The sequence below is a fragment of the Ornithodoros turicata genome, chromosome 4 (genome assembly GCF_037126465.1).
Source record: "Ornithodoros turicata isolate Travis chromosome 4, ASM3712646v1, whole genome shotgun sequence".
Classification (NCBI taxonomy): Eukaryota; Metazoa; Arthropoda; class Arachnida; order Ixodida; family Argasidae; genus Ornithodoros; species Ornithodoros turicata.
Genome location: NC_088204.1, coordinates 74,955,089 through 74,972,985, shown reverse-complemented (window position 1 = coordinate 74,972,985; position 17,897 = coordinate 74,955,089). Strand labels below are relative to the sequence as shown.

Below are 17,897 nucleotides of genomic sequence, written 5' to 3'. Positions count from 1 at the left end.
GTGTGTTTTTCTGTGTTTTTCGGTTAAAACCGAAAACACTGAACCCTACCTATGCCCCTGAACACCTTCTCAGAAAACCCTGGAATTAACCTGTGTACCAATATGTTACAAGCATGCAGCGATGTTATAACCAGGCATATTTCAAAATGCTTTTGCTACAATCACAGAGTGCCAGAAGAACAGACCAGTCAGTTCGGTGAACTCATCATGACTGTTTCATTCACTGTGCTCCACAGCGAATGAAAATATATTTATTACGCCAAACAAGTTTTCCTTTCCCTGCAAACAAATGGGTACGGGGGAAGTGTTCGGTTTCAATTGCAGTAGAATTCCATTAATTTGAGAATCCTCTCATGTCCTTTAGTAGTGTCCTTTGAGAATCGTCACCATAGTTAATAACCTGGCCGCTCTTTCGTTTACGGTCTTGTCTCGTGTCGGATGGTACCCGCGTGGGGAGTCGCGTGCGGTCGAGGTTTGGCTGAGGTGGCACATGGGCTTGCAGTAACCCCTATAGTCGTGTTCAACTTAAGAAGGAAAAGAAACCTTGGCCTGGTTTCACCAACGCTGGTTAACTTTAAACCGAGATTAAGGGTTGCTAAAACTCGAAGCTAACACTAAAACCTTTTTTACAAGCCTGGTGGCGCTGCAGTATCTCTCCTGGCGCGCTATTATATCTCCTTATCTCCAACGGTGCATGTAGATGGCCAGATTTATTTTCCTTCTTAAGTTGAATACGACTATAGCCGTTTGTGCGTATCTGTTACGCCCAGTTGCGTAGCCGGGGGGGGGGGGGGGGGTTCAACCTCCCCTTTCCCTGAAGTCGTAGCTTTGGTAGTGCATGTGGGAGAGGGAAAAAGGGGCATAATCCTCCTCCCCCATTTAAAGCCCCCATAGAATTCCTCCCAAAATATTTTTCTGGCTATGCAACTGGTAACGCCCGCAGGAACAGCTCCTAAATCCGGGGTTCTCAACCGGGGAAGTCTGAGGGTGTCACGAGGGGAATGACATCAACAACCAAATGACACCACTGTAAGATTTGCCTCAATTAAGCCCTTGCGCACACTCAGCGTAGCACGAACTACACGGAAGCATCTCCCCCTGCCAGGAACACCTGGACGGTGTGTCACGCGTGTCGGCTCCTAGGAACGCACGGTACTGGAAGGGCTATCCAGCGCCAACGTCGTGCATAACATACAATGCTTCAACAAAACTGTGAAAAAACAATAACATACCTTCAATTTCTTCCCGTGTATTACTTTTGAGTTAACACAGGGAAAAACACGGAGGAAAAAAGACTAGACTAAACTGACAAAAACATTACTGCTGCCTTTTACTCAACTTACAAGTGCTTTGGTGACCTTCCCCCCCCCCCCTTCTGGAATAACAGCGCAACGTAGTAGTAGTAGTAGCCCGTTAGATAACCTTGCAGGTCTCATCACTTTGCAAGCACTGTCGCTCTCTCTTTCTGGTTTAGACATATTTGAGTCACTCAATATCAAGTTATCTGCACAGTCTTCTTATTTATAACGCCTTCACTTCGAAGTAAACCACCACTGTTTACATCAACGTGAGCACTAAAGTGAAAGAACAGGCACAGAACAAGAACAGGACAGGTGAAGAACCACAGACAGCTACAGAGGGAACCAAAACTCGACTGAACCGAACGTCTCAAACGGTTAATGCAATCACATTCACAAACAACAGCATCCTTTCCATGTAGCCCACAACACCTCGAAACCTCAAACTTGACAAGCTGAGAGAGAGAGAGAGAGAGAGAGAAAAAAAGGACAATCCCGAAGCAGGCAAGCAAACAGTGCTGGAATATTAAACCACAAAGCTACAGAAAGCCAGTCACCTCAATAACAATTAAGGCCCAGACTCTTCCACGATTCAGCGAAAATGCGCTGAGTTCAGGACGTATCGCAGAATTTGGGGTTTTGTACGGAATTCCGCGGAACTACGAATCTTGACTGAAGAACAAAGTTTTGGTGTCTGAGATGGATGTACCTACGGCTCGTAACACCCTTTCAAGCACCACCCGAGCGGAAAATAAACGTGTACCACACATCTCATGTTGGCAGCACTGGTCAAGCTCACATCCAACCTGTCTTGCTTCTGTTTTGCTCTCATCGGCGATATTCCATCTAGCGCGTTCCTCAAGGTGAACAGTGTGGTGGCTGAACGTTCCCTCTTGGGGAAGCCCATATGCCAAATTCGGGGAGAAATTGGGCTCTATTACTCAAACGAATTGTACTGGTTTGGTACAAACAGTGATGTAATTGCGTTTACTGCCAAACAAACTAGCGTTTGTTCCTACAGATGTTTCAGTGAGGGCAGCTGGCCAGGTAAAAATCTGGTCTCACCCTAAAGTGGCAACCTTCAATTCGGGGAAGAATCGGGTTAAACCCCAAAACTTCAGGCTCTAGTTACGCTAGTGTTAAAACAGCACAAACTGCCGTGAGATGCATAGCTACATCCGTATTTTGTATCTGCAGGCACTTTACTTCTGTGCTCCGCAAGTTAATAAAGATCTTGTATTCGTATATCTCCGTCAGCCTAGATCAGTGGTTCTCAAACTTTTTTGGCCCGGGGAACCCTTTGGACCTAGCCAGAAGGACGAAGGAACCCCTGTTCTTAAACATCGCAGTACATCAGATATCACGTACATCAGGCCTCCACGAAGAGGTCACGGAGCTTCTCGCTGGCACATTCCAGGCCTACTTCTTTGCCTAGTAAGGGGTCTGTCAACAAGCCAAAGCGCCCATAAACAATGGAAAAGGGGACGTGAACGATAGCCGCAGCTGTGGTGCACGCGCTTCTGGCCTGCCAAGTGAGCTTGGGCGGGGGAATTCAAGTTCTGTGAATGGATAGGGGCCGAGGCAGCAGCCTTCTCGCGGAACCCAGGAAGGCAGCTCGCGGAACCCCTGTGTTCCGTGGAACCCAGTTTGAGAACCACTGGCCTAGATGCGTAAAAGCACCCGCCGCGGAAAACTGCAGAATTTCCGATCCCTTGCCGCAGAATTTGAGATTTGCCGCAGCAGAAAAACCAGGGCCTTGATAACAAAAAAAATACGTGACCAACAGAGAAAGCATGCAACTCAGCACGGTGCAACCAGCAGTGAAAAAGCTACGCCGCCACTGCAGGAGTCAGAGGGGAAGGGAGTGCAAAGTGCAGGGGGAGCCTTCGTCGTCATTACCTGCGTAGACAGCCTGCTGAGCACCGTGGGCGCAGCAGTGGCTGGCGGCGGCACAGTCAGGACTCTGACCGTGGGCGCCATAGAGCCTCTTGCCTGCAGTGGTCAACAGGGGTGAAGGCAAGACGCAGTTAGCAGAATCGACACAACAATTTAACCCCATACTTTCTCAATTTTTTCGCAGAATGCAAGGACAGGAAGATACAGTGGACCCACAACAGACAACTGGAACATGTAGGGACTTCAGGTCACAGTAACGCAATGTTTAAAACATTATCTTCGACACGTGCTTGGGGACTTGAAGGTGGAGGTGCCAGCACCAGAAAATAAAAAAAGGACACGATAAATTAAGGGAATTCGAAAATTGATTAGATCGTCACATCTGGGTCAACCATCTTGGTGACGTCTGTTGGTGTAAACCCTAAGCACGAGAATCGTAAGCACTGTAGGGCATTATTACAGTGACATTGTTAACAGCTTGATTTATTTTTGCCCACAAGTGTCTCGAATAGCTGATAAAAAGGCCCCCCTGGAAGTGGTGCACAGGAAAGAGGGGCAGGGGGAGGGTGTTGGGGGGCGTAGTGTGTGGGGAGTCTGGGTAAATCACTAAACCCGCAGGATTACTGACCCAGAATTATTACCCACTCTTTTTTAGCAACCTATTGCACCGAACACTAAGCAAGACTCAAAGCTCAACTGTAAGCTGTCCATTGCATTTTATAAAAATACGGCGGAAAGAGACGCTACTTACAGCAGTTGTGCTGACGTTGATGCTGCTGCGACTGGCCTGAGGGGTGGACGCGGATGAAGTCGGTGTGCTGGACACAATGGAGCCGGCGCTTGGGCTGGTGCGAATGGTGGGCATCGTCGGGGCAGCGCTCCTCAACGGCGGCATGCGGACGCATACGCCCACCGACCGCTGATGAACCTTAAACGCGACGAGGAGTAAGGAACAGCCAGAGGGACATCAGCACGCTGCCACTCGGGCCTACTTACGCGGTCCGTCCGCGCCCCAGCACACTTGTCCTGTTCGCAGACGAACTCGTTGAGCTGCTTCTGCAACTGAAACGACCGTCGTCGCCACCGCTCCAGGGCTCGGTGCAGAGTGTCACATTTCTTCTCCATCGGTTGGAGCATCGTCTGCTCCTGCTTCGCCAGGCTCTCCTGCACTCGGAGATTCACGTACTTCTCCAGCTCGCCTCGAGTCATCACCACGACTTTCTGGTCGCCCATCGCCGCCGCGACCTCCGCGGCCATGCCGTCCTTCACGTCTGCTACGGCTCGATTCGTTTCTGCAACACCTGTTGCGTGGTACATTAAGGTCAGTCGTCTAACAAAATTATTAAACCGATTCTCGATTTAAAAAGAAAAAAAATCGTGCTCGGAGTCACCGTCGGAATCACCAAAGCACACGCATATTTAAAAAAAATGTTGAATACTCACAATTAGCAGCCTCGCACTTGATTTTCTTTGCCGCCTCAACGTCAGCGTCTATCCAACCCTCAGGGCTGAGCGGCCGTTTCACCTGTGACGACGTCCCGTTGCATTCTGGCAAGTCCTTCTTGGTATCACTCTTCTCCTCTTTACTGTCGTCTGCTGCTGCAGTAAGAATTACAGATTGATTTTTTTATTTATATATTATATATTTTTATTTTATTTATTTATATATATGTATATTATTTATAATTTTTATCATATCATTTATTTTACTAAAATCTCCTGCTTCTGTTTGGGCATTAACCACGATGACAGACAGGTGTACATACATCCATTCTCAACGGGCAGCTCCGACGAGGACGACTGAGAGGCCTCAACGCTGGTGTCTTCCATCAAAGTCTTCTTTGCTGAGGAGAACAACGATCAAGTAGCAATTAGCCGCAAGTGTTACGACAACCTTCCCCACCATACACCAAAAGAATCTGAGAGCGGTGGAGACCCTTTGAAGGGTGGTAGCGATAAATTTGCGAACAAATTCCGTTTTTCAAGCGTTACAGATTTTTTTAAAATAAAAAGCTACTAGAGCATAATGAGGGCCATACAACTACTAGGTGACTAATCTAATCGAGAAAAAGTGACAGTTCTTCAAATTGGGGGAAGGAAGGCACGATCCTAGCAGAAGCCGGATGCGATAAGCTGTGCCCGTCTTATCTCTTTCTATTTCGGTATGGGCCAAGTTTAGCAACCTCATTTCGTCGAACAGGGCGATCAGGGCGAACGATGCGAACAGGGCGAACGATCAGGGCACACAAAAAGCCGTTGAGCGCTAGGCTGCTTGCACTGGGAAACGACGTTTGGCAATTTTTTTCTGACGGGATAGCTTCTCAATATCCGTGTCAACTACCATGGGCTTGAGCAAATTCATGTGCTTCATATTGGTGTGGTAAAAAAGTCACCTCTACTTGGCAAATTTCCTAGTTCAGCTCGCAATAAATGACATATTAAAACTTAAGTTAGATGACATTCACACATCAGGAGGTGGCGAAAACCTAGTAAGAACAAATGCCGTTGACCGCATGTTTCTAGGTACCGTAGTCTTTTTTTTTTTAATTATAATTCAATGACACGTTTTCTGGGACACCCTGTACAGGCATCCTGCTATCATTCGTCACAGTGAATGCAGGTTCAAATGACTTTGCAACGTTGCCATTACTCATTGGTATTTTGAACTTGCGGTCACAGGTCCTGCACAACAGTGGGATTGGAGGAACCTTATCGAAACATTGTTGCATCCAGCTCGCTGATTATTGCTGTCTTTGCATGCACCCACGATTAGATTATAGCAGGTGTTTCAGTTAAATCCCTGGGCTAAATAATTCGCAAACAGGTGCATCAATCGACAAACTTTCTTTTTTTACAAGTATCTGTTCGATACCAACTACAAACTGCGCACCGTGTGAATGAGTGGGAGGCGCTCATTATTTAAATAAAAATTCGAATGAGTTTCGTAAAAAACATAACTTCTAAAGCAGGGCGCACAGCAACAAATGACCCACTTCGGTGGCAGATTTTTCTCTAAAAGGTGTCCACTGAAGGTCCCAAAAGGGGTAGTACCCATTTTAATGTCGACAGCGCCCTGCTTTAGAAGTTATGTTTTTTACGAAACTCATTTGAATATTTATTTAAATAATGAACTCCTGCCACTCATTCCCACGGTGTGAAACTTGTAGGTGGTATCGCACAGATACTTGTAAAAAAGGAAAGTTTGTCGATTGGTGCACCCGTTCGCGAATTATTTAGCCCGGGGATTTAACTGAGACACCTGGTATATAGATTAATGATGACTGGTTCTTTACTTCGCGCATGGGAAGTTTCGCTGCCGGATGTGCATGCCCCACTGGAGAGCCGTTTCGCCTTAAAGGAAGAGGCATAGTTTGACTGTTATTAGATGACATGCATGACAACAGCAGACGCTGGAGCAGCCCTGGCCCGCAAAAAGAAAGCTTTATCTGGTCCGGCCCTCGGGCCAGGTCACACCATGTTTTTGGGTGAGCCCGAGCCCGTGCAGTGCTCTATTCCCTGTACCACCACCAATCAGAGCACAGCTTTGAGAAAAAAGGATGCTGCGGCTGTGTGGGCATCTGGACGGTGCCTTTCTTCTCTGCGCTGCGCCCTCTCACTCCTCCTGCTAGGGAGTGACGTCAAGCCCGATGTCACTGCCGCCGGAGCCTTCGCGGATGCGGAAGCACCCCTCATCTTTCAAATTTAATCTGAGCACTTTTCAGACGACACAATTCACCAAGGAGGTTGTCGGCTGATGCCGAACATAATGGTATCTGCTTCATAGATAGGTTTTCCAGATGCGATCGTCCCCTCAATTCAGCCGGGAGTGTGCAGCCTGTTGCAAAATCTGATTAAATCAATTCACTAATGTTTCTGACTGTTTCAAAACGAAATACTCCGGCTACATGTGTTTCAGGCATCCACTATTCTGATCGCACCTTCTGTTCAACTGCGTTTTTTTGTCCCGATACCAACTTTAAAGAAATAGTGCAGCCCACGAAACGAAAATTGTGCCGGTCACAGGCAGATACTGGAGAAGCTTACTTATATAATTCGCTGCATCGGCGCATCTATCATTCTGCACCGACTACTCACGACACAAACTCACCTTCTTCGACGTCCCTGCTCTTGGCTTCTACGGAATCCTTGTCGACCCCTTCTTCCTGGCATGGCGCCTCAGGGGCTTCAGTGCCAGTGTCAGGGGCATTTTTGTCGTCTTTCTTCACAGGGTCACTGAACGAGGCCTCCTCGCCGCTCATCGTGATGACGATCGGCTGCTTCACCGGCGGTTCCTCGATGATGACATCGTCGTCGCTGCCGTACTCTTCCGCCGCCGGGACTTCCCCTCCTTCTTGAGCCGACATGGTCTCACTGTCTTCCTCAACCTTTTCCTTAGTTTCGTCTTCGTTTTTTTCTGCGTCCGGCTTCTCTTCGACCCTGCTGTTGTCTACTTCAACCGGTGTCAACTCGGTTAGGCTTTCTACTGAGCCAGTTGGTGTGCTTTTCGAAGCTTTCAAGCTACTGAAGAAAAAAAGAGGAAGAATAAAACAACATTATTAGAAGCACTTGCACAGATTATGCGTCATTATCACCAATGCTGATTGGCATTTGAACTGAGATCAACTGTCCCTTAACTTGAGTTTTAAGCTGAACTCTACTTCACTGTAGAGAGTTATTGTCACTAGAACATTCATCACGTCACCACGTAACGTTTGTAACAAGAAACAGAGTGTTAACTAGAAGTCTTAGCAATCCTTGATCTCGGTTCAAAGTTAACCAGCGTTGGTGAAACCGGGCCTATTTCTCTCTTGTATGCTCGATCGGATCTATGAAAGGTTAACAGCGGGATGTCAGAACGATACTTTGGCTCTCAAAACTGTCTAACAGCCCAATCTTGGAACATTTCTGTTGTGCCAGGTGTCATTGTTGCGGGTGATGATCATGATGCAAAGCAAGGTGTCAACACTGATCATCAGCAAGACAACGCGTTAGTCATCACGCAATCACGTTCTGTAGCCTCCACCACACAGACATAAAAAAATGTTGCTCCAGGTTATTTTTTTCGTCCACACCTCCGAATGAATGGACGGGCCCGCTTTCGTCCACCGCTAAAAACGTTGTGCTCTAGAAAGAAGTGTGCCACTCGCATGTTCCAGAAACCTAGGTCTGGACCTGGACGTGTGCAATATCCCAAGCAGCACAACAGCTCGGCCAGATATTGGCCCAACATTGGCAATGTCGGCCCAATATTGGACCGATATTGCACCAATATAAGTCCAATATTGGCAATACCGGCACAACATTGGTCCAAGATTGGGCCGGTATTGCGAATATTGGACAATTATCGGGTCAAGACGTTGTGCTGCTTGGAATATCTCCCGCTCTAGAGCATCACAAAGTGCCGCTCAGCAAACACAAAACCAAACAGACAGGACCCGGCCCGTTGCTCACCTTTTTTTCTCATCTTCATCATCGTCCCCGTGTACTTCATCCATAATCAAAAAGTCTTCGTCGTAACTCTCATCGCACAAGCTCGTATCCCGCGCCTGCAGTTCCCGTTCCTCCACGCTCTGGCGTAACAAGTCCTTCTCCTCCGTGCTGTTGTCGCCGCTCAACGTATCCCCAGCTTCCTCCGTTGACCTGTTCGTCGAGTCGTCATCCGCGGGTTTGTCTTCCGCAACTTCAGAATCCTCCTCCACTGCAGATGAGTCTACCTCGAGGAGTTCCGGGCTCGGTTCTCTTTCCGACTGCGCTCCGTTTTTACCTTCCGCGACGTCGGTCGGATCCGTAACTTCGTCGGGCTCTTTCGGCTGTCTTCCCTCGGTCGACCTCGTCTCTTCAGCAGAGCCATTTGTACTGGTCTGCTCCAATGGGCCAGACGCTTTCTCCGTCTCTTCCATTTGCTAGGATCGTGACATTTTTTGGTTGGAATGAAGTTGGATGATTCAGCGTGACATTTAGAGGGAAACTCGGCACAACCTGCAAACAAGTTCAAAAAGAAATTTGTAGCAGCTGCTAACTCTCTTGTGTCCCACATTCTTAGGGTTCTTCGTTCTCGGGTTTTATTATTTTTGAAATTCAGGGGGGTTAAAATAGGGGGATTCTTTGGAAAGGAAATTCGGGGAAGAATCTATGTTTCTGGATGAAACTAAAATCATGTGAGTCATGCTGCAGAGATGATTGCAGGGATGAACAATGGAATTCCACTAGGTGTCCAAAAAAAGCCTGCCTTTAGGTGACCGACAGGAGGACCTTCAGGTGTTTCCTTGGGTGCTTAAGAATTAAGGTTGATAACGTGATTCATCCCTCTGGTGACTCACCGTGAAGCCACATGAGGCTGAAAGACCTCGCGCAATTCGGGGAGAAATCGGATTTAACCCGAAAACGGAGAACCCTACACATTCTCTGTTCCTTACAAGTTTTAGGGCAGCCAAGAGCATCTATCCAAAGCTGTACCTGTTGATAGCACAGCACACAAAACATTGGGTTCTTTGTTTTCGGGTTCTAGAATTTTTCAAATTCGGGGGAAAAAAAATCTGGCGCTATTTACGCACGAGAATTCGGGGAGATATTGGGTGCTACAATCTCTGTTTGATATGTCATCTGGGAATTTTCGGGTGAAACGAAAGGCATACGAAACAAGCCACTGCAGTGACGCTGGGACGAGAAACAAGAATCTTGGAACATGAAAGAACTGATGTTCTGAGGAATCTTGGAACAGGGGCAGTGAATGACCGCGGTATCCAAACACTTGCCCGAGCTCCACAAGACCTCGTCTTTGACTCCTGCAGGAGGGGACTATAAAAGGAGGACAAATAGGTTGTCACAAATAGCTCTGTTTGCCGGTGTTATGATTCACTTTTCCGACGGTTTACCTAGAATGACAAGTTGAAGGGGGTCAAAAGGGTGACAAAAAGGGTCAGTTCGGGGGAACAAGAAGAGCAGACTTCTTGTTCCCCCGAACTGACCCTTTTTGTCCTCAACTGGTTGTTCCCTTCCCCCTGGTTGTATATAATTCTTGTATGTGAAGTAAAATTTTTCAGCTGTGTTTGAGACTGTGTGTTTGACTCATCTTTCATCATTTGTGTTTGTGTCTGTCCTTTCGTGTTCCCTAGTCTCTGGGTTTTACATTATGCATCATCTTCACCAGCTCGCTTGCTTCCTAGCGATTTTTTCATTGCCACCTTCTGAAGAGTCTGGTTTTGGCTGTGCATGCTCAGGTTCATGTTGCAGGGCATTCATCATATTTCGCAGCATATTAAATTGGGCAAGTTGGCACAACGACCTACTAGATTATAAAGACCAATGTCACAGGCACCCCTTCCCAGCGCCGCATTTCGAAGCTAGCGGTGGCGCTACTCATCGGCCCCATTGTTGCTTCCTCAACTTCTATAATACTATGTACTTCAGCTTGCCTTAGTATTCGTGTACAAGCGGCGGATGTCCCACGGGCGATGCTTCTTCCTAAAGTTGACTATCATCATCATCATCATTCTATGCATTTTCACAGAGCTGTTTCTGTCGTCCGCTACGGTAGTCGCGTGTCCACTTTCGCGCATTCAAATTTAAAATTAAATCATGATGTAAATCTCGCAAGCCGATGAGTAGCGCTCCTGGCGGATCATGCGGAGGGGCTCCTCATAGCGGTTGCCGATTATGAGAGAGAGAGCACTTTTTATTTCCATAACAAATTTGGCACAGTGCCGAAAATTTGGATATGACATGGTCGTTACCATCTAGTAAATCGTGGTCGGCACATGTAGTAGCTAATCTATGCTGACCGTGCTCTGTTTCATAAGCACCAAGTTTCTTTTAAGTTGTTCATCATATCGGCCAGTAGTGGATTTCTAATGACTTTGTGTAGCCAGATAATATGCCACACTCGGCACAGTTCTTTTAGATATGTGCGGGAGGTGGCAACTTAAAATTCGTGCTCCCACGAAGAAGTCTACTAAGACATCAAGATCATGAAACACCAACTTAACGAAGGGCACAAAGGCAAGGCTTCATTTAATCAGCACAGAGTACAGTCAACTTTAGAGAGGGAGATATAGCATTGCAGCATTTGTGGTCGTATCTATCACAACGGCTTGGTGGATGAGACGTGCGGTTTCCTTACAAATCTCTCGCTTTTTCCCATTCCTCCTCTCCCCCCTGCTTTTCTTCACAATTCGTTTGTTCAGTTTTGTTGAGCGTTCAGCATCTGCAGGTTCACGTTCTGTGTGAAAAACAACTCTGCTCATAGCAGTTAGACAGCAAACTCTACAGGGCCTCAAAAGCTTCAGTGTGTATGCACAGGGTTCTTCGTTTTCGGGATAAACCCAATTTTTCGTGACAGTTCACCCCCTAACAAGTTTTCAAGAATTCGGGTAAAACCCGATACCTACCCAAAATCCCTGACTACCGAAAGACCCTCAACTTGTCATTATAGGTAAACCGTTGGAAAAGTGAATCATAATACCATCAAAGAGAGCTGTTGTGACAACCTATTTGTCCTCCTTTGATAATCCGCTCCTGCGGAAGAAAAAAGCTTTTTGCAGAAGCCTTCTGTGGAGCTCGGACATGTGTTTGAATACCGCGAACATTCACTGCCCCAGTCCGGGCGGAAATATAAAGATTCCTGTTTCTCATCCCAGTGTCCCAGCAGTGGCTTGCTTCATATGCCTTTCGTTTCACCTGAAAATTCTCAGATAACATATCAAACAGAGATCGGAGTGCCCAGATTTCTCCCAGAGTTCTCATGTGTAAATAGCACCAGATTCCCCTCCCCCACGAATTTGAAAAATCGTAAAACATATGGTGCTACATACAAAAAATGCCAGTACCCAATCGAATTTTTTCCTTACGAGGCATCACATTTTCGTTTTTCCCCTCATCTTGTCCCCAGGTGGAATGTGTGGGATACCGCCCTACGGAGCAAACAGCTTCTAGTTCAGGGAAATACCTCACCCTCTAACACTTTTATCAGTGGGTCAAGTACTCGAGGAACCCTCCAACAAACGAAAGGAAATTCTTTGCAATCTCAGTGCCCTCCTATTGGCTGCTCTCCTTCAACAGCCATGTTTGTCAAAAGTTTAATGATGTACTCATGCTTATAAAACACTTAGTCCTAAACGGAATTAATGTGTGCATACGTGTGGTGTAAATTGATTGTGCTTTACAAAATATAGGTAACATCCAAAACAAACCTTTTTTTTCTCTCTCTCGTCATTTAGTTAAGATTTTGTGTGGTTCTTAGGGAAATAGCACATCCCTGCTTAGCTCTCACTAGTGATTATAGCTACAAATTTTTCAGCGTCTATTTTTGGCACAAAACGCTTGAAAATAATGAAAATATACCAATTTGACGTAACGTATACATACTGAAAAACACACGCCGAATCTCACCAGGAATAAATTCCGAAAACGCAGAACCCTAGGTGTAACTACACTTAAACAGAAGGAGCAGTCACAGTTTGAAGCTCCTAGTTCTGGAAAACTTCCGGCAGCAAACGTTCCAGAGACTGGATGGTGGCAATTTCTAACCAAAAAGTAAAGGGCACACGTAGCAATTATTTTCATTTTGCTGTGGGATGCTATAAAGCATGTACTAGCAACATGCCAAACTTCAAACTTAACTGCGGATGTCAAGTAAGAAAAATAAATGCTCATTCCATGAGGATGGATACAATATGGTGTTATCTTGTATCTGTATATTTACAACACACTACTGCACTACTTATGTACTAGTGCATGCACTACTTATTGCTTGTAGCAATGTTATCGGAGGAAAGTGACGAGCTTTTGAGCAAATTTCAGCAACACTGCACCATACCACACGTGAATATGAGAAAATATGTGTTCTGTGCACACATATCCAGTATATGTATATTGTCGTGCAGCGTTTGTTAAGAACACACCAGACAACACAAGTATTTTCGTGCAATGGTACTGCGATGAGAAGATGGCAAATATTGAGCATAATCCTGCTGCACAGAGACACATTCGTTTACAAATTTATTGCATATTACAAGAATTTACACAGCACGATGTCATAAAGACGAAGGTGGAATTCTCACACATCGGCTGGCTGCTACAAAATTTAAGCCTGTGCACTGCCTCGTCACAAAAATTTTACACGTCTCTCCTTTGCCTATGGCCTCCACATGTCGATGTTAACCTCGGCCTTCAGTACACCACATCACACAGTACGTTTTTATTAGTTGCTGTATAATAGGAACCCAGGTAAGGACTATGTTGGCACTGCAGTGACACATACAACTGTAAAATGTTGCGAAAAGAAATTATCTACTGCGACTCTCACATCTTTTCTGCTGTGGACCTCGCACGACAACGAACAGTGGAAGTACTAACAATATCTCGAGTTACTGCTTCGGCAGTCGCGAACGGCAAACCCTTCGTCTGAACTACTTCCAGTAAACTACAGCGGTGCTTGATTCTGGAATAAGCCGTAAAATCGAGGACGTGTTTAAAAGTTCGCAGTAATCTTCAAACAAATTCCACGCTCTCCAAGTGGCGCGCAGCTGCTGTGTGTTCATTTCTTACTCGTTGACCACAAACAACGTCGTCGTCGTCTTTCAATGACCGTGGACGAGCACGGCACCATAAACGAAGAACACGAGTAATACACACTTCCTCGAACGATGCCCGCGACAACTCAAACAAACAAACATGTAGCACGCATGACCAAATGGTATTGAATTCTGCGCCACCTGGCATGAGACATCATCCCCTCCGCGTACCGGGAGCCCCAGCACGAACCCGCGAAAGCTTCGTTTCAAGAACGCCCACAAGCCAGGTACTCTTATCTCAGGGCATGACGTCTGGTTAGGAGGGTTTCTCTAAGGTCATAAGCGTTAGGCTTAGCCAACACCCATAAATAAAATGTAAAAAGCAAATTGTTACCGCGGTTGCAGACGATGCACCGGCGCTCCGAAGCGAACGAAGGAACTTCCAATGACAACAGTTGTAGGTGAACTCCGTGTGAACACCAACACCCGCTGATTATTTTACGGCTAATAACAATTTTCCGCACATTTCTAACAAAGTTCGTTACGCCAAACACAACGAGCAGAGTCTCGTCCCAGAATGCATCGCGATTCGGGCTCCCGGATGAAGCGCACCCAATCCCGAGACAGAGAGAGAGGAGGTGTAATCCGCCCAATCAGCGCCTAGCAACGTATGCGCACAAACCAATCGTTGCTAACGGATGTAAGTCTTGGGGCCACTTGCGGCTCCCAGCATTCTACGAAGTCCGCCAAAAAGACTCTAGAAGTAACAAAAAACTGCCAGCCCAGCACCACTTTTGGCATCACGTGTCAAGTCATGTGACTCTGTTACGTTTAGTTACCCACACGTCCGTCGTCCACGTACTAGACGGTGAATTCCCCTTGCCACTAACACTCTGCTGAGGAAAAACCGCAACGCCCTCACCCTTAAAAGTAGATACTCGTAAAGCTAGTCGTTTCAACTAAATCGTGGTCGGTAGACACCGAACCGAACGAAGTTTGTGCAATTTGGTGCAATGTTTCTAGCACCTTTTACATAACTTTATTCCTAGTATTATAATTTTAACATAATTTTCCCCCTCTCTTACTGCAAGGCGCGTCTCAAGCACAAAAGAGACGTCTTGCGGATACACTGCCTCGCCCAACGGTTCCTCCAAATAACGCAAAGCGAGACGGAAAAACTTCCACGGCAAACGCTTCCCTGCGCTACGATTTTTTTTCTTCTCTCTCTCTCTTTGTCGCATTGGCCCTTAGCAACCCTAAAGGCACGCGATTCCCTTTCCTGAAGCAACCATGACGAGGACCACGGAACGCACGAACATCGCCCGATAAGCTCCGCCCGCGGTCACGTGGTGCCGTTTTGTGCTGCCGTCACAAGGTCACGCGCTCACAGCATGCGCGGTGCGCAACTGCGCAGTCAGCAGCAACCTTTGATGGTTACGTACGTTGCCTTCGCCATACTTGTGCCTATTTGGCGCAGTTTGGTGGTATGAGTATTGCCAGCAGTGTACTCACTTCCCACTGGCTTCCGTACATTATCAGTTATCCAGTCTGACAACACTGATACCCTATGCATATCTTGATATCGAGAGTGAGAAATAGTTATATGAAAAATACCATCAGACTAATCGTTATCGTTCTTAAGAGAACTACACCTTTGGGGAAAAGAGAAGCGACAAACGAAAGTAGAGCCAAATCAAATATCAGATAACCCGCAATATCGCATCATATCTCCACTGCATCTGCCTTCGACGACGACGTCCATTCACGTAATCATGATCGAAGAAACAGGTGTATCATTTTATTCCGGCACTTCTGCGCCCAGCTGAATATATAATAGCCTCCTGTCCGTGTTATTCTTCTCCACAAGGAAGTGATACTGCAGGCACTGCAAACTTATCGACGCGGCTGTATAAACCTGTGCAAGACACGTCTTTCATAATTCCATTTCTGCTCAAACGCACTTTTCTTTCTTTCTTTTTTTATGGCATGTCTGCAAACTAGGATATCTCTCAAACAATACCGCAACGATTATTACTGTAGACAATCTTCACACGCGACAGATGATTCGGTCGGGTCGAATGTTTCTGCCGGAGCAGATACACACGAAATTAAACCATAAGCGGATGCGGCAGATTGGTGTTCATGCTTCGTTGGGTTAAAGTTCGCGCGCTTACGTTTTTTTTAAAGTACATTTAGAACAACATATTGGATAGACCCGTTATCTCTGGATTTCAGAGCCTTGCGTCTTGATCATGTGGGCTTGATAAAGCGTCCGGTATCACTCCACCAGCCGAATGTAGTGCCAGGTGTGCAAAGGCTCCGAAGCCTGTTCCGACGCAGTTGCAAAGAGGGTGAGCTTCGGCGGTTCAACCCCCTTTCCCCTCCCCGAAATCGTGCCCTAGGTAGTGCTCGTGCTCTTCAGAGAGGAAAAAGAGGATGTAATCCTCTTCCCCCACGTAAAGTTCGCGTAAACTCCTCCCGAAATATTTTTTTTGGCTACGCTACTGTTCCGATGCGAACAAAGTCAATTATAGATGGTAGCTGTCAAAATACACAACTTCTATAAACCTTGATCACTATATTCGAACTGAACTTCTGCCAGAAAGCCCCACAGCAGTCCTTTCAGTGGACGGCGTGGATAGAATCACGGATAGACGGTAGTAATTGTGTAACAGCCGTCAGCGCCATCTCTAGTGAATCTTGTGCAAATAAACAAACCTACCCAACCAGTACCCAAAGCGTCCACTCGCAGTCGCTGTAGTCAAACGGCATATTGCACAATTTCAAATGCCGCAGGACAATCAAAGCGAAAGCAGCGGGTATGTTTTTCCTTATTCTCTCAATCCCATATCGCCTGCATATCGCAGACGGATTATACCAGCGTGCATTGTCTCACAGTGCTCAACACTGTAACCTGACGGGGGCGTTTTCGTGTTCTACGTGAGCACACACACGTTCTGAAGCGCTTTTCTCACGGCACCAAACTTTCACCCAGCATTTCAAGGGCCACGGATGTGGATTGGGAAGAACTCACCGCAGACGACGAAGACCGCACCATGATGTCTGAATTCTCCAAGAATCTACGCGTGCTGGTCGACAAGGCTTTGGGGCAATATGAGAACCTCAAGGAGAGTGAACTTTACAAGGTCTACTTCAAAGAAGACCCGGTGCTGGCCGCATGCTTCGCTGTTTGTCTAGGAATAATCTGCGTCCCGGTGCTCACGTTTGTGACGTTCATGCTGGTTGTTGGCTTGCTAACATTCCTGGGATTCCTTTTCGTTGAAGGCGAGTATAGATCTTCGAGCGAAAACACAACACTAATCGTTTACGCGCACCGAAATTTATGAGCAAATCCTGCAAAGCAAAACTACGCTATCAGAGACACGATCGGAAATTGCGTGTAGCGTCACGCCAACGGAGTGCATGCCGGGCAACCGGGCACCCAATCGACGCTTGCACGTGGCGGGAGTGGGTTACGATTGGTTGACTGCCACCTGCACGCTTAATATCGTATCCGGTAATTTCGAACTCTTCGAGGTCAACGGTCTGCGATACTCACCGGAGTTAAACGTTTCGTGTAGTTTAGTTTCTACCTGTAGCGTGTCATATTTTTTTAACTGACATACAAAAATGTTAGCTGTGTGAATCTTTAATTTTTTTTTTCCTTTTCTTCTTTCTTTTTTTCTTGCAGGAACTCTGATCGTCATTACAGTTATCGTGGCCATCTGTATTTTCCACTTTGTTGGAATCTTTGTGGTCAGCGCTGGATCCTGCGTCTACATTTTTTACCGCATCCTGGTCATGCTGAACCTCATATCCTTTGTTCGGGGACACGGTGGACAGGGTGCCGGGTCTGGAGCAACTGGAACCAAACAAGAATAAGATGCAGAAAGAAAAAAAACTACACACCCATCTGTGATACCTATTATGTTTTGTAAGAAGACAAAGCATTAGCAATTATCAGCATGTTCTACTTTTTTTTTTTTTTTAAGGCACACGCGATTTTTATATATTTGCACAGTTTGTTACAAATCTCTATATGTATACATTTAAGCATTCCACTATTGACCACTCGTGGTACCTTGTATGACAAGCTCCAGCAATGCACTTTACTTGTCTGTGGAGAAAAATTTGGAGAAAATAAAACGGTGGTAAAGCTTTTTTTCTAAGAAAGAATTCAGAAGTACACAGC

At 46.4% G+C, this 17,897-nt stretch overlaps 2 protein-coding genes across 8 annotated transcripts in view; one reads left to right on the top strand and one right to left on the bottom strand.

The window, feature by feature from the left end:
• LOC135391875 (activating transcription factor 7-interacting protein 1-like) overlaps positions 1–17,117 on the bottom strand; it is a 34,474-nt gene extending 17,357 nt beyond the window's left edge. The window contains exons 1-8 of one of the 6 annotated variants that reach the window (XM_064622390.1): positions 16,740–17,117; positions 8,646–9,173; positions 7,303–7,715; positions 4,961–5,038; positions 4,638–4,793; positions 4,191–4,495; positions 3,946–4,122; positions 3,198–3,290 (exon numbers count right to left, since the gene is read on the bottom strand). In XM_064622390.1, coding sequence (XP_064478460.1) covers positions 3,198–3,290; positions 3,946–4,122; positions 4,191–4,495; positions 4,638–4,793; positions 4,961–5,038; positions 7,303–7,715; positions 8,646–9,094 — 1,671 coding nt within the window. In that variant the 5' untranslated portion in view covers positions 9,095–9,173; positions 16,740–17,117. Of the gene's footprint in view, positions 1–3,197; positions 3,291–3,945; positions 4,123–4,190; positions 4,496–4,637; positions 4,794–4,960; positions 5,039–7,302; positions 7,716–8,645; positions 9,174–14,099; positions 14,296–16,739 lie in introns of those variants that run through there. The other 5 variants (XM_064622389.1, XM_064622391.1, XM_064622392.1 and 2 more) reach the window with 5 other exon arrangements.
• LOC135391879 (uncharacterized) lies at positions 16,107–17,867 on the top strand. Of its 2 annotated transcripts, none has more exons than XM_064622407.1 (3): positions 16,107–16,524; positions 16,701–16,990; positions 17,397–17,867. In XM_064622407.1, the coding sequence occupies exons 1-3, from the start codon at positions 16,493–16,495 to the stop codon at positions 17,585–17,587; spliced, it is 513 nt and encodes a 170-aa protein (XP_064478477.1). In that variant the 5' UTR covers positions 16,107–16,492; the 3' UTR covers positions 17,588–17,867. The 2 variants fall into 2 exon arrangements, with proteins under 2 accessions (XP_064478477.1, XP_064478478.1); XM_064622408.1 differs by having other exon boundaries at positions 16,175–16,524; positions 16,604–16,990.
• The last annotated feature ends 30 nt before the right edge of the window (positions 17,868–17,897 follow it).